This window comes from Arctopsyche grandis, chromosome 2 (assembly GCF_051622035.1).
Source record: "Arctopsyche grandis isolate Sample6627 chromosome 2, ASM5162203v2, whole genome shotgun sequence".
Classification (NCBI taxonomy): Eukaryota; Metazoa; Arthropoda; class Insecta; order Trichoptera; family Hydropsychidae; genus Arctopsyche; species Arctopsyche grandis.
The window spans coordinates 36276216-36290558 of record NC_135356.1 but is presented as its reverse complement, the minus strand read 5'-3'; the positions used below and the strand labels follow the sequence as shown (position 1 = coordinate 36290558).

The 14343-nt window shown below is 30.0% G+C and overlaps 2 protein-coding genes across 2 annotated transcripts in view; one reads left to right on the top strand and one right to left on the bottom strand.

Moving 5' to 3' along the window:
* Positions 1-2818, top strand: part of Dhc1 (dynein axonemal heavy chain 1) — a 92945-nt gene extending 90127 nt beyond the window's left edge. Inside the window, exons 45-48 of the mRNA XM_077445632.1 lie at positions 445-601; positions 683-835; positions 2367-2499; positions 2565-2818. Coding sequence (XP_077301758.1) covers positions 445-601; positions 683-835; positions 2367-2499; positions 2565-2818 — 697 coding nt within the window. The remainder of the gene's footprint in view (positions 1-444; positions 602-682; positions 836-2366; positions 2500-2564) is intronic.
* A 10515-nt stretch (positions 2819-13333) lies between these two features.
* The window catches only part of LOC143923001 (Krueppel-like factor 6), a 257795-nt gene continuing 256785 nt past the window's right edge, over positions 13334-14343 (bottom strand). The window contains exon 3 of the mRNA XM_077446480.1: positions 13334-13885. Coding sequence (XP_077302606.1) covers positions 13710-13885 — 176 coding nt within the window. The 3' untranslated portion in view covers positions 13334-13709. The remainder of the gene's footprint in view (positions 13886-14343) is intronic.

The following is a 14343-nucleotide window of genomic DNA, read 5'->3' as shown; positions in this document are numbered from 1 at the left end:
AAAATAGAAGAATACGAAGCCTCGATTTTGTCAATTTAAAATACGTTTTATCTGGTCGAAGCGCAACTGTCGCATTCACTCAATATATATATTGATATGTATTGTCGCATTCACTCAATATATACATACACTCAATATATATATCGAAGAAAGAAACGGTAACAAAATTAAGGTTTCGGCTGTACAGCCCTCTTAACACTGCAAAAGTCAACAGTCTATAAAAATTGCCCATTTTCTCTAAAACACGAGCAAACCAACAAAAATCATTGTCATATTCGAATTCAGTGGGTCAAACTTAGTAATGTTATTGTTTTGGTTGCTCAGTGCAATTGTAAAATTCTTACATATGAACACATTTTTTTCTATTATTTTTAAGATTTGATAAAACACGCCGCCGTGAGATAAATATACTGTATTTGTAATATTCATGCAATTTAATTTCAGACAAGAAATCGACAGAATTCAAAAAGTCAACTGCACCGTTTTATCGACGCTTTGTGATTTGAAATTGGCCATTGATGGTACCATTGTCATGAGTCAAGCACTTAGAGAATCTCTGGACGCTATGTACGATGCGAGAATACCAGAAAAATGGCTAAAGGTCTATAAACTACATAAACATATAGTTAAAAATATTTTTTTTTTTAAGGACATGCATATTTTAAAGTGTATAAAATTTCAGGTATCTTGGGAATCAGCCACGTTGGGATTTTGGTATACTGAATTGTTGGAAAGGGACGCACAATTCAGACAGTGGATACAAAATGGTAGACCGCATGTGTTCTGGATGACAGGATTCTTCAATCCTCAAGGGTTTCTAACAGCTATGAGACAAGTATTGTATAAAACGGTTGCATGATAAAACCATGCACGAAAAATCCGTACAGATCAATATGAAAAATATAAACAGACACCTATAGATCGATGCGTTTGACTTCAGCTGCGAAAAACGTAGGGGTTCGACCAGACTTGGTCAGGATATACAAATATTGCAGTAATGTCTCACTAGTATTCACCAGTATTGTTTCACCAGTTTATGGTTCGTGATTCATTCTGACCTGGCTGACTGACGAATCAAGAACAATAAACTGGTTCGGTGATTATTGCGCACAAAGCGATCTTGCGCACGCCAATAAAATGCCTGGCATCCAAAAATTCCATTCATTGAGAGCCACCCACGCCAACTATCATACTAACGAGAAACGACTGTCGTGTGCTTCTTGTTTCGCGTTTTCTTAGACCCAGGCCATACCGTGCAACTTTGTCGACCGACAAGTTGCGCGACCAGAAAAAGTGTATGGAAATGTGAGCGACGACGAAATTGACGGGTGTGGCATGCCCCATCTAACTGCATACACTGGTCTGGTCACCATCTGCTATTCATTGGAGGGGTGAGGGTGACCTAATGGTTGAAGGCTTTAAGGATCAAACTCATTGACCTTCAAAGCGGGCTTTGCAAACCACGCTACAAAACATTTTATTATTTTCTTCGATGAATCGATCGTTTGATGATGGATTATCCGTTTGATGAATGATCCTTGATAACATTGCCGGTCTTAGACCCTATGACGCCCTCGGCAATTTTTTCTTAGCGCTCCCAGAAAAAAAATGTAAAAAAATGGGTTACCATCCTCCTTACCAAAAGGGTTAACGAGATTTCCCAAGCCCAGGTGGAGCTAAAAATAAATAAAATGATAATTCAGAAGTAAACTTTCGGAGGCTTTATTTCAGCAAAATCTTTAATTAAAGTTGAAAAATCAAGATTTTCAGCGATATCATTTTCAATAGATCGAGTTCCAAAACTGGAAAGTCTATTTTGTGACATTATAGACCAGAGAAGTTTAAAAAAGTACGTTCACCACATGCTACAGTTTCAGACAGTGTCGGGAAAAATTCGCTTAGCAACCCAAATGTTCGGATATAATTCTTGTAAATTATGCTGTTTTATAAAATTTAATACAATGAATAGATTAATTTTACTTTATTTGAAAGAAAATCTTTTAAATTAATAAGCCTTCACCCAATGAATAGAATTTGCCGAGTACAAATGTTTGAGCTTAGAAAGTAGAGGCGCCTTTGGCGTTCTTATCTAAAATTTTGTAGGGCCTTTGGCGCTTTAATTTTAAATATTAAAGCGTCTTCGGCGCATCGAGCGGCGCCCTAACTTATTCGGCGCCCTCGGACACCGCCTGACCCAGCCCTCTCCTAAAAACGGCACTGCTTGATAGACAGCCAGTGTCTGGATTGTGGGCGCTTCACATTTTTGTACGGATTTTCACGTGCGGTTTTATTCAACCGATGAAATTGGTATTTGTCTACTCATAAGTATAGTTTTATTTAATGACGAATTGATTGAATCCCAACAGGAAGTAACGAGAGCTCACAAAGGGTGGGCTTTAGATTCGGTCGTGTTGCAGAATTTGATCACGAAACACAACAAGGAAGATTTGCATGAAGGTCCACCAGAAGGGGTATACGTATCAGGACTTTTCTTGGAAGGTATTGCAAACATTTGAACTTTGGTAAATTTTGCGGAAAAATATCATGCGGTGTTATAATTTCAGGTGCTTCGCTGCACAGACCGACCGGTAAACTTATCGAATCGAAGCCCAAAGTTCTCTACGAGCAGATGCCAGTAATTTACATATACGCCATCAATACAACGGCTGGGAAAGATCCGAAGCTGTACGAATGTCCGATCTACAGAAAGCCCCAGAGGACCGATCTGAAATATGTTGGGTCAATCGACTTCGAAACTGATAATAACCCGAGGCATTGGACCTTGAGAGGGGTCGCACTTCTGTGTGATATTAAATAAATGTCGAATTGTTATATAGTGTTCATCTCATTTTGATCGATGAAAGGAATTCGAAGCAAAACTAATAACACTGAGCAACAAAAAAAAAAATACCAGAGCAGAGACTAGCCAATCTTTACTAAGTTTGACTCACTGAATTCGAATATGATATTGATTTTTGTTGGTGGGTGATCGTTTACGAGATATGAGCGTTTAAAAAAATGCGCGATTTTTACAGTTTTTTGGCTTTTGCGGTCTTTAACTCAAAATTTAGGATTGGTACGCTCAAAGTGAGTATTGAAATCAATAGTCAGATATTTTTCCTATTAATTGTTATATTTCATTGCTTTAAAATACTTCTAATTAATTGTCTAGCGAATTTTAAAAGTCAAAAATATATTTTTTTTTACGGATTTGTTTCCCGTGCTATTTTTCATTTATTTGGCAATTTTTTTATTTCACCACGTTTATAAGGATTGGTTTTCTATATCAATATTTTTTATTTTTATCTAAACGTACTAACTCGACCGGTTTTTGCGTAAGAAAGATTTTCGTTTAGTTCCCGTATGCATATAACAGAAGCGTTTGTGCAAGCGAGAGCAAGCGAGTTGGCAAGTCCGTCGCCAAAAACAGTCCACCAACAAAAATCAATATCATATTCGAATTCAGTGGGTCAAACTTAGTAAAGATTGGTTAGTCTCCGCTCTGGTAACTCAAAAACGTGATTTTTTGGTGCTCAGTGTAATTGGCCCCCATCCCTAGCATGAGACTTATGTAAAATGTAAATGCTATCGCAATGACCAATTACATTTCGTTTCAGTTTCGCATTGCATTTCGGTCAAAAAATACAACATTGTTCGTGCGTATAACGGTCGGTAGAATTTTTACTTTTATTTTTTGTATGTTTTGAATTCGTGTTTCGTGTTTTGAAATATTTACATTAATAAAATTTTAATATAAAATAGATAAGTTGTTGATATTATTAATTTATTTATGGAATACGTATATATTTTATATTAATGGAAATTTATATTTGAAGACATGTACTCTTCTTCGAACAGTGGTCCATTGAACTCATATTCTACACCTGGCTTTCTCAAACATTCGAAAACAATTTCATCTGCAACGAATACTTTTGATGTTCTAATCTTAAAATATGTTAAAAAAAACTCTTATTTTAAAATAAAACTTAACTCTTATTTTAGATAATATACAATGTTTTTAAAGTACAAGTCATCTATCAATTTAAGTCCTATTATTTTTGCTTAAGAAATACTATTATATTCCTGGCTCTGATGTGTATAATAATGTAAGTATAATGTATTATAAATTTATAATACTGTTGCGTAGGGGTGGGTGGAGGATCCAAGTAAAAGGCCAAAGTCGTTTCACAGCATTTATTGATGATTAAGGAGATACACGCACTGACAGTGCTCAGTCCAGAATGACTTGATATCGCCTTATAAGGGATAGATCTCTCAAGACATCTTCGACGTCTAATTTGTTTACCTATTGTTATGGTCACGTACGGATATGTCTTCCCACGACATTCGGTCTCACGGTACAGGTCAATTCTGAGAAGGGACCAATAACAGCCAACTCGGTCGCCATTGTTTAGCCTACATGCACTTAGGGTCTAGATATAATCCTCGAAACCAATTATAAACGGTCACACAGTCTCTGGGATTCTATTCGGCTTAATCCGATTGCACTTACGGTGTACGTAACAATACAATAAGAAAATCAATAGCATATTTTGAAAATTATCAAGCGCTCCCATTGGTGAAAATTTCCATTTCCTTGTACCTATTCTTCCCATCTATAAAAAAATATATTCCCATTTATATAAGAGTATGTGTATTTTCAATAAGACGGAATAAATCCTCCTTTATTGAGATCTTTCATATATGTATGTACATACTATTACAAATAATGTGCAAAATAATAATACATAATTGGTTGATTATGTTGCACCTGAATTTTTAATTAATTTGTGGCGATTTTAATAAATTGATTAATATATGCTCAATTATTAATTTACTGATAATTATATGTCGTATGTAAGTGCATACAAATTTCTTCAATAAGCTGTTTTAAATTAGATAACAAAATAAAAATATAAAAAAACTGTAAATACAATATGTATGTAATATGCAGATTTAACAATTTTCCAATAAAGTGAAATACATATGTATTTATTGAAAACCTAAATAAGTTTCACTGAAATATCAAAGATGTCACTAAAATATTTTTTAAATTTTCAAAATGTATTTTACCCTTTCCTTTCCTCTATGCGAGATTCATTTCACATATTTCATATAAATTAAATATATATGTATATATTTTTATAATAATATAACTATTAATAGTAGTTTTGTGGCCATCTTGAAATGAAAACACAACAATTAATCTTGGGCGAAAATTGGGTATTGAAAGATGTTTAAAAGTAAAGATTTGATACAACAAACGAGCTAAATGTCTGGTTTAAATTATCATTGACATTTAATAATGAAGAATTTATAATTATATCGAATTCATAAGTCGTCAAAGTGTATTCGTTGAAATCAGCTACCAGTTAATTACAGATTTATTTTCTATTATTATTATATTGTCAACTTCTTTAGTATTTAGGTCATCGACTTTAGTCTTTAATTAATATTATGTATTAGATGTATTATGAGCATTTATAAGAATTTTAAATATGTTTTTGAGCTCTTTTTCCTATTATGCTGTACATTAACATTAGAATAATATAATACTATGATTACTAACCAAATTAAATTAAATTGTAAAATAAAAAATGATCAGTAGATCAGTAGCTATTAAAATAGATATAAAATGTATTGTGAACATGTGTAATTTCGTAATAATAAAAAGCACTTGAAAATCAAAAAAACTTCTTTATTGATTAATTCCTATGTAAATTGGTTTGAATATATTTATTATATGTATGTATGTGGTCCAAAATTTTCAAGTGCAACCTATTAACAAACATAATTTTGGTAAAATTCTTGTTTCTGGCCATTCAGATTAGCTTCAAGTTGATATATTGCAATCGGTTTTGTGACATGTATAGGAGGAAATAATACAAGTTGGGTGTTTTTCAACAGGAACGTACTTTATTTGAAGTGAGCACAGTACAGACCATGGCATGAAATAGACACCGGATAGAATCAACCGGTCAATATTGGCATATACATTTAATCTTTCATTCCAACTTCTTTTGAGTTGAACAAATAAATTATATTCAAATATACATATTAATGTGTGCAACGGCAAATTTACATATAAAACAAATACTTTTTTATAACAAACAACCATCATACCAAGCATAAATCACACTTGCATTAACAAACACATATACATATATTTATATGCATATATTGCTCAAAAGTCACTTATTTTGTGATAAACAAGAAATATTTGAGGAAAACGACATTTATGACATTTATGACATTTATTACGTGTAATAATGAGATTCTAATTCTCAAACATCTGTCTTTACTTTCATCGACACTAATTATACTATAAATCTTGTTTATAAAAACATGAAATGTATTTCAATTGTTTTTATATCAATATAATTGATTAACAACAAGATGCAAACTCTATTATGATGTGTGACTTTTGAGACACTTATACACTTATACACATACATTTATATAATTATACATATGTATCTATACATAAACTTATTAACTAAAAATACAAACATATAGAAATACTTAAGGAATGATTAGTAAACGTTGAAAATGCATAATACACAAAAACGAAAATAGAACAGGAATAAATTTAGTATTATATAATAGAAATCAGGCAAAAAAATTCGTTACTTTTGTTCATAAATTGTAAAATATTGAAATTAATATATAATATAATTGTTGCGAAATATTTAAAATTTGAAACACAAATAAATAGCAGTACTACATCAGATTGACATTTTTTTTTTTGTTGTATACAACAAAACCCTGTTCAACAATATATTCTCAAACATTGGAAATCTTGCATATTTTTATATATATATATATATATATATATATATATATATATATATATATATATATATATATATATATATAAAGTATGTATACGAACACCGTAAGTTAAGTCTTAAATTTTAAACATTTTTAATACTTACAAAAAGGGTGGTGAAAATGAAATTTTTTTACATCTTATCAATTTTCTGAAAAGTCAATGTACACTTTTATTACAACATGCATATATTTAGATTCCGTCACATAATGAACCACGGTCTTACAACACTAAATAAGACAAGACGATCATCGGATATCTTCGGCCAAAGTAGACGGTCAAACCGACGTGTTGTCACTTATTTTTAAACATGTTAAAAGTAATCATCGACTTTCAAGACTATCCAGTTCGTATGTTGTATTTCTATCAATAAAAATATAGTCACAACTTTAAACTGACATAAATGTTATAAAATAAAATTGAAACGTACATACATACACAGCTCGCACACACACACACACACACACAAAACGCACACACATTGTTAATGTTCAAATACAAGAAAATCTTATTAAACATAAAATTTGTACACGAAATAAAATTAGAAAGACAAAAAAAAAAACATTAATTTTACGGTACACCAGATATATCATTATATTTACACATACCGACAAATGTGGAATGAAAGCATGTACATTTTAAATACATATTCTATGCAGACTACACACAATTGTATATGTATTTTTTTTTTTTTACAGAGCTTCACTGTACAATGCTCTGAATTTCAGATAAATATTATCCTGAGGGGCAATCGTTCCACTTCTTTTAATTATTTAACATTAAACTAATGTTATAAATCACAGAATACAATCAAAGTTATATATGGGAATTACAAGTGCAAGTACGTAGTTCATTTTAAGTGTTTTTTATGTGTGATGTGTATATGTATATGTGTGTGTGTGTATTTTTTGTTGTAATTGTCTCCGTCTACCAAAAATGCGAATGAAAATTTTACAGCATCAAAAAGACCCTGTTTAATCCATTATGAATATATTTACATGGTGTGGATACTGGTCTGAAAATTATCGTGTGCTTGTTTATTTGTAATTGACACGTTTGGCTTGAAGCATCGTTGGCTGTACAATCACTCTAATAGTGATATTTGGTCTCGTTTTTGGATTGAACTTTTAATAATAAAATTCAATTTTGATTAAAAAAGCATCGATTGAGTGCTCAACATGTGCTTTTTTTTTAAAGGAAAAGAGAAATTTACATTGAAAATCTTGTCAGACTTCAGAATTGGCACCGTTTTGGCTAAAGATTTAAAATACAGTGCCTCTAGTTTAAGTCTACGCATGAACGTACGCAAATAAGTTGAGAGAAGTGTGTGAGAAATGAAATGTTATAAAAAACAAAAATGAGGGGGGGTCCTCATTTAAGGTAGGCGTGACAACGATATCCATTTATGATTGTGAGTGTGTATTTTTGTCCTTATATGACAGTATGAATGTGCGCGTATGCACTTGTTAAATACACTTGTTTGTATGAACACTTATGGTTGTGCATCAGTGCAATTGAATATTTATCAAGCAAAATTTAAAGAAGACACAAACTTAACATCAACATGATTTGAGTACAATAGACAGCTATACATACATAAATCGAAGAACAGGCAAATGAAAATTGGCAAATATACATGTATATATGTATATGACAACAACATTTCACATTTATAGAGCATATTATTACACATAAGAAATAAAACGTATGCACATAATAGTATGAATGGTACAAAATTTTCCTCAATAATGTTAGAGTATAATTTCCTATGACTACTGATAAATAACACATTAAGAATCTTAACATCAGAAAAGTTCAAATCGATTAGATGGAAGATGTTCAATTTACCCATAAGAATTATGCTTGGCTTATAAAAAAGTCGCTAGTTTAATAAATTCACTCTAGACATTATTCAATACAATATTTGTCGCTTAAAGCATTTTGTAAATTTTTTTTATATATTTGAAAATATGTTTATACACAAGGTACCTAAAGTTGGGGCTTCAAAAGCCGCAAAAGTAGTGTTCGTCCAAATATGTTCATGCCTAATATTTATATATATGTATATAGTTGTTTAAACCTAATCGACTTAATGTTAAATGCGACACTTTCCAAAAATTTAAATATACATATATTATAAAAAACAACAATATGTTATATGCACATTGCATTTATCCTGTAGGAATATCGGTTTCAAGTACCCTACGTCAAACTTTACAGTTCTTTCTCGATTCAATGAATGTCCATTACTTTACCAACGTGTTCAGTTCTGAAAATGTTCAATCCAAGGTCACTTTCTCAAAAATATATATAGATATATAGATATATATATGTATATATATAAATATTATATCAAGTTTTAATATTTACTTTGGATTTATTCTTTTATTCTAGCGTAGCTTCTAGCAGAGACCGATCGATGAATCCTCGTCCCTTGTTCGATTCGCCGAGTGCCAGTCTTAATATTTAGTTTAATACTTTTGACACACTTTGGATACATTCTGTACTCGTTTATGAATGCATTCAACATCTATGCAAATTTCCAACACCCAAGACTAATGTGATGTTCAGCCGGCTTGGGCCGGACAAATCGTCGATCACAGGGTCAGAACACCACTCTTAACAATTTCGTATAATATTCGGCTAACATAAAACCAGTTTTGCAGCTAATATACCACTTATCGTACTTATATATGTACATCATACATATATTTAAATACATATCATACTTAACCAATTACACTAAACATGTATACATACACTATTATATTATATATACTAAACAAAGTTCACAAAGTTCCGCTATGAATAATTGTTCATTCACAATCACAGATCCACAATTTTCTATGTTTTTCTGTATTTGTGCTGCTAATGAAAATAATTCAAAAATTATATTTAAATACGCCTGGTAACACTAATGCTTTCGAACACATTATATCATTACATATCAGTTTTAATTTAAATGATAAAACCAAAAAGTAAAGCAAAATAGAGGTAGACAGCTTGTAACTTCTGCGCTAAGAATTTTATATTTTAAATATATATATGTATATGACACAAATTATTTATAATCTGCAATTTGCGGTTTGTGCAATTAATCAAAAAAAAAATCGATACACACATATATATAATATTTATATTCTTATCTAATGTAACAAATTTTAATTGTTACGTAATTAGAGAAATAAAATAGACATCCATCACAGTATTTATTTTAACACTACATTGGTTTTTTTTTAGCTATTTATTATTTATGAAGTACAAAATGACTTAGAAATATCGTTAATTATTCATCTGAGTGTTGGCTACCACTTATTAATTTTTAATTTTTTTTTAATATACTATAAAAGAAATACAAACGATAAATTCCCTCTTTTTAAATTATATTTATTATGAAATTGTAATTGGCTTGAATTTTTGACCGATTTTTGTATTTTATATTGTATATACATACACATATATATAAGTATATATGAATGTACGCGTTTACGTTATGTGTGAATTGTGTGGGTTAAGTATTGTTTAAAATTTGAATTTTAGAGAATAATGTATAGTTTACATTATGAAGAGTGTTTGTTCTAAAATGCTTATTTTTATATTTTTTCAAAAACTTTTGAACAATATTGTAAGCACGTCAATGAAAAAAACTTTTAATTATACAGTAACATTTATTTGAATCCATAAAATTTACATAAAATATTCGTACTTTGAGGTACGATCATTATGAATTATTTATTATAAGAATTAAACAAAACAGTCTTTATTTGTTTTATATATATATATATATATATATATATATATATATATATATATATATATATATATATATATATATATATATATATATATATATATATATATATATATATATATATATATATATATATATATATATATATATATATATATATATATATATATATATATATATATATATATATATATTAATAATCTATCTGAATTTAAAAATCGCTAATTTTTTTTTTGCAAACACTTATGCCCCCCCCATCCCCCCTTTCCCCCTTTCAAACACAGAACAAAGAAAATAAATGACTCTACATAAAAGTTTCTTAAGAAGTTTACCTCAAAATCGTTACATGTATTAATAACTTATGTAGATTTAAAAAAAGACGATATCTTGATATCGATGAAGTTGATTGAAAATTGATCGATGTATTAAATAATGTAGTTCTTTTTGAAAAAAAGTAAAACTTTTGTAAAATCCAAATGTGGAGTTAGCATTATCAACTAAGCAATTTATATTTATAATATGATCTGGTAATGGCATTAACATATCTGCAATGTTTTGATAAATATATCTACAAAACAGGTAAATTTTATCTATGCGCAAATTAGACTCGGCGAAGCTGACATTTAAATAAAAAAATTGCAGAATGCCAAAGTTAGATAATACCTTTTCAACTGAAAATAATGATTAAATTAAGTCGTAAGAACATTTATATATATATTTTTAAATATTCTTACGCAAGAAATAAAAATAAAATAATTGAAAATCATACATAAATGTGAAAGAAAAGAAAATGTAAATAACTATAATTTAAATTCTAGCAGTAATTGAAATTAAACAGAAATAAAAATATGTAATTGTTGTAATACATATGTATAAATGGAAATGAAAATAAAACAAAAATACACTTCGATTTTATAACAGCAATTCAAAATATAAGCAAATATAAGCAACAACAAAAAAAAAACAATCTTGCACGCGATGAAACGATATATAGAAATATTTTTCAGTATTTTCGTTTGTCCAACTTTAAGCTTTCACTTTCTATATACTTGAGAAATTTTTATAAAATTTCGTTTCAAGCTCAACAAACATATCAACATAACTTGCATATAAAATAAATTCGACATACATACATTAATTGAATTAAGCAATAAGAAACGCAAAATCAGAGATTCCCATTTGCACAAAATAGCCAAAATATGTATGTAAATATATACAACATGTATGTAGCTCACAAATTTCAGTCATTATGACATTTTTTTTTTCATACGCAAGTTCAAATTATGAATATGTATAAATATACTAAACGTGAATTAATATATATATATATGAAAATAATTACTTATTAATTTATCTATCTATAAAAAAAAATATGTTAAATATACAAAAGTACAAAATGGTCTTCTTAAATACAATTCCTAATCAATTCAGTGAAACCCTCAAATCCTTTTAAACTATTTTTTTTAAATAATGTATATATATATATATATATATATATATATATATATATATATATATATATATATATATATATATATATATATTATTGACTATAATTTTTAAATTATAAGAATGTAGCCAACACTCAATATAATTATTATCTTTAAATATGAAAAAATATTTTTACTTAGTTAATCACATTGAATTGCAAAAGAAAGATGAAATAAGCGAGAATTCAAATAAGAAGTAAGATACTTATTTTATAATAAATTTTAAATATAGTGGCACATAACAGTTTCAACATGTATTATATTTCTGTGAGTGGCAAAAACAATAAACAGATCTATTATCCGCTGAATCAAAAAAAAAAAAAAAAAATACATTTACAAGTTTAATTGAAATTAAATTGGGTTTTAGTCACACGACCTTATTTTCAGCTTATATTGTTTTTTCCACTCACTAATATGACATCTTCACATACATATAAATAAAAAATGGAAAACATATACATTCATTTAAATATCTAATTAATAACACAGCAAATTTTTATAATGTTCTTAAGAGTACCTAAACAAAAAAAAATATTTATTACAGAGAAATTATCGAAAAGTTAACACAGACAATTAAAACTAAAATTCTACGAAAAGTGTATTCGTAATATCTCAATGCCCTATTTAAAAAAAAAAAGTATGAAGTATGCAAACTTTCAAATAAGCATTTGTAAAACAGTATTTCTTAAATAAATTTTCTATAGAACACAACATATCAGACAAATTGCAGAACAATAGAATCTAACGTAAATTAAACGGAAGAAACAGTTCGTTTTTATAATAATATATAAATTTTCTATTGTACTTCCTCAGTCTGCGAATTATTCCAAAAATGAAAATCAACTATAAAATAAAACCTGGTACTTCTAACTACACATATAATTCAAATATATTGAATAACTCGTAGCCTTCCAGATGAAATGCAACACATATTAAATACTATTTATATATATATATTCTTAATCAGAACTAACACATGAAATAACACATATATTCGTACGCATCGTTGCCAACAAATAGAAACAAGCAACTCGCTAATGATGAGTTTATATTAATCCAAGGGACCTAAACAAAATTTTGCAAAAGAGACATATACCATACATGGATATAGACATAGAGAACATTAATCATTACGTACAACAATAAATTTACACCAATAAATATGTTAAATTGCAAAATAAACTCAGTAAATTTATAACCGATAAAGTATTTTCGAATGACAAACGTTTCATACTTATCATGTAAATAAAGCATTTCTTTTTTATACAAATACATACATTTTATTTATTATAACACACTGAAAAATAAAAAATAAAATACAGAAAGTATAGCAGGCCCTCGACATTCGCAAGGGTTACACATTTGCCAAACTATAACAATAACATACTGATGAAAAATAAAAATCTTTTCAGCCAACACTATTGTTTCAAAGTACTTGTTTACCGATTCGACTCTCCCACCTCTGCCCTCTGTGATAAGTAATATACGGCAGTGTTCATTTTGAAAGGGTAAACCATAAACGATGTAACAAGATCACGAATGTAGAGAGTATAACTGCATTTTGGAATTTACACTATTTTGGAATTTCGCCCTGTCCACCCGACGCCAGCTCTAACTATAGCTGGCGTAAAAGTGAATTTCAGACATGTCTTTTGGTGTGAAGGGCTAAATGGTCGGATCGGGAGAAACTTCGCTCACAGTGTCGGCATTTGAAGGGTTTTGCTCCGGTGTGCTTCCGATAATGCCTGGTCAGTTCATCTGACCTGGCAAACCGCCAGTCGCACCCCTCCCACGAACATTTATAAGGCTTTTCACCTGAAATTCACAACGAAAACAACATTAATCATTTTTCAAGTGGTAAAGATCAGTTTGTATCGACGAAGCTCGCGCCGGAAAAAACCTTGAGACGCGTTTCCACATCTTGCGCCGCGTTGTCGCGTCGCGCTATAAGGGCCGGGCCGCACCGTGCAACTTTGTCGGCCGACTAGTTGCGCGACACGAAAAAATGTATGGAAATGTGTGCGACAAACAAGTTGACGGGTGTGGCATGTCCCATTTACCTGCATGCATTGGTCTGGTCGCCCTCAACCAAGTCGCACGGTGCGGCCCGGCCCTAAGACCCGGACTACACCGTGCAACTTTGTCGGCCGAATAGTTGCGCGACAAGAAAAAATGTATAGAAATGTGTGCGATAAACAGGTTGACGGGTGTGGCATGTCCCATCTACCTGCATGCATTGGTCTGGTCGCCCTCAACCAAGTCGCACGGTGCGG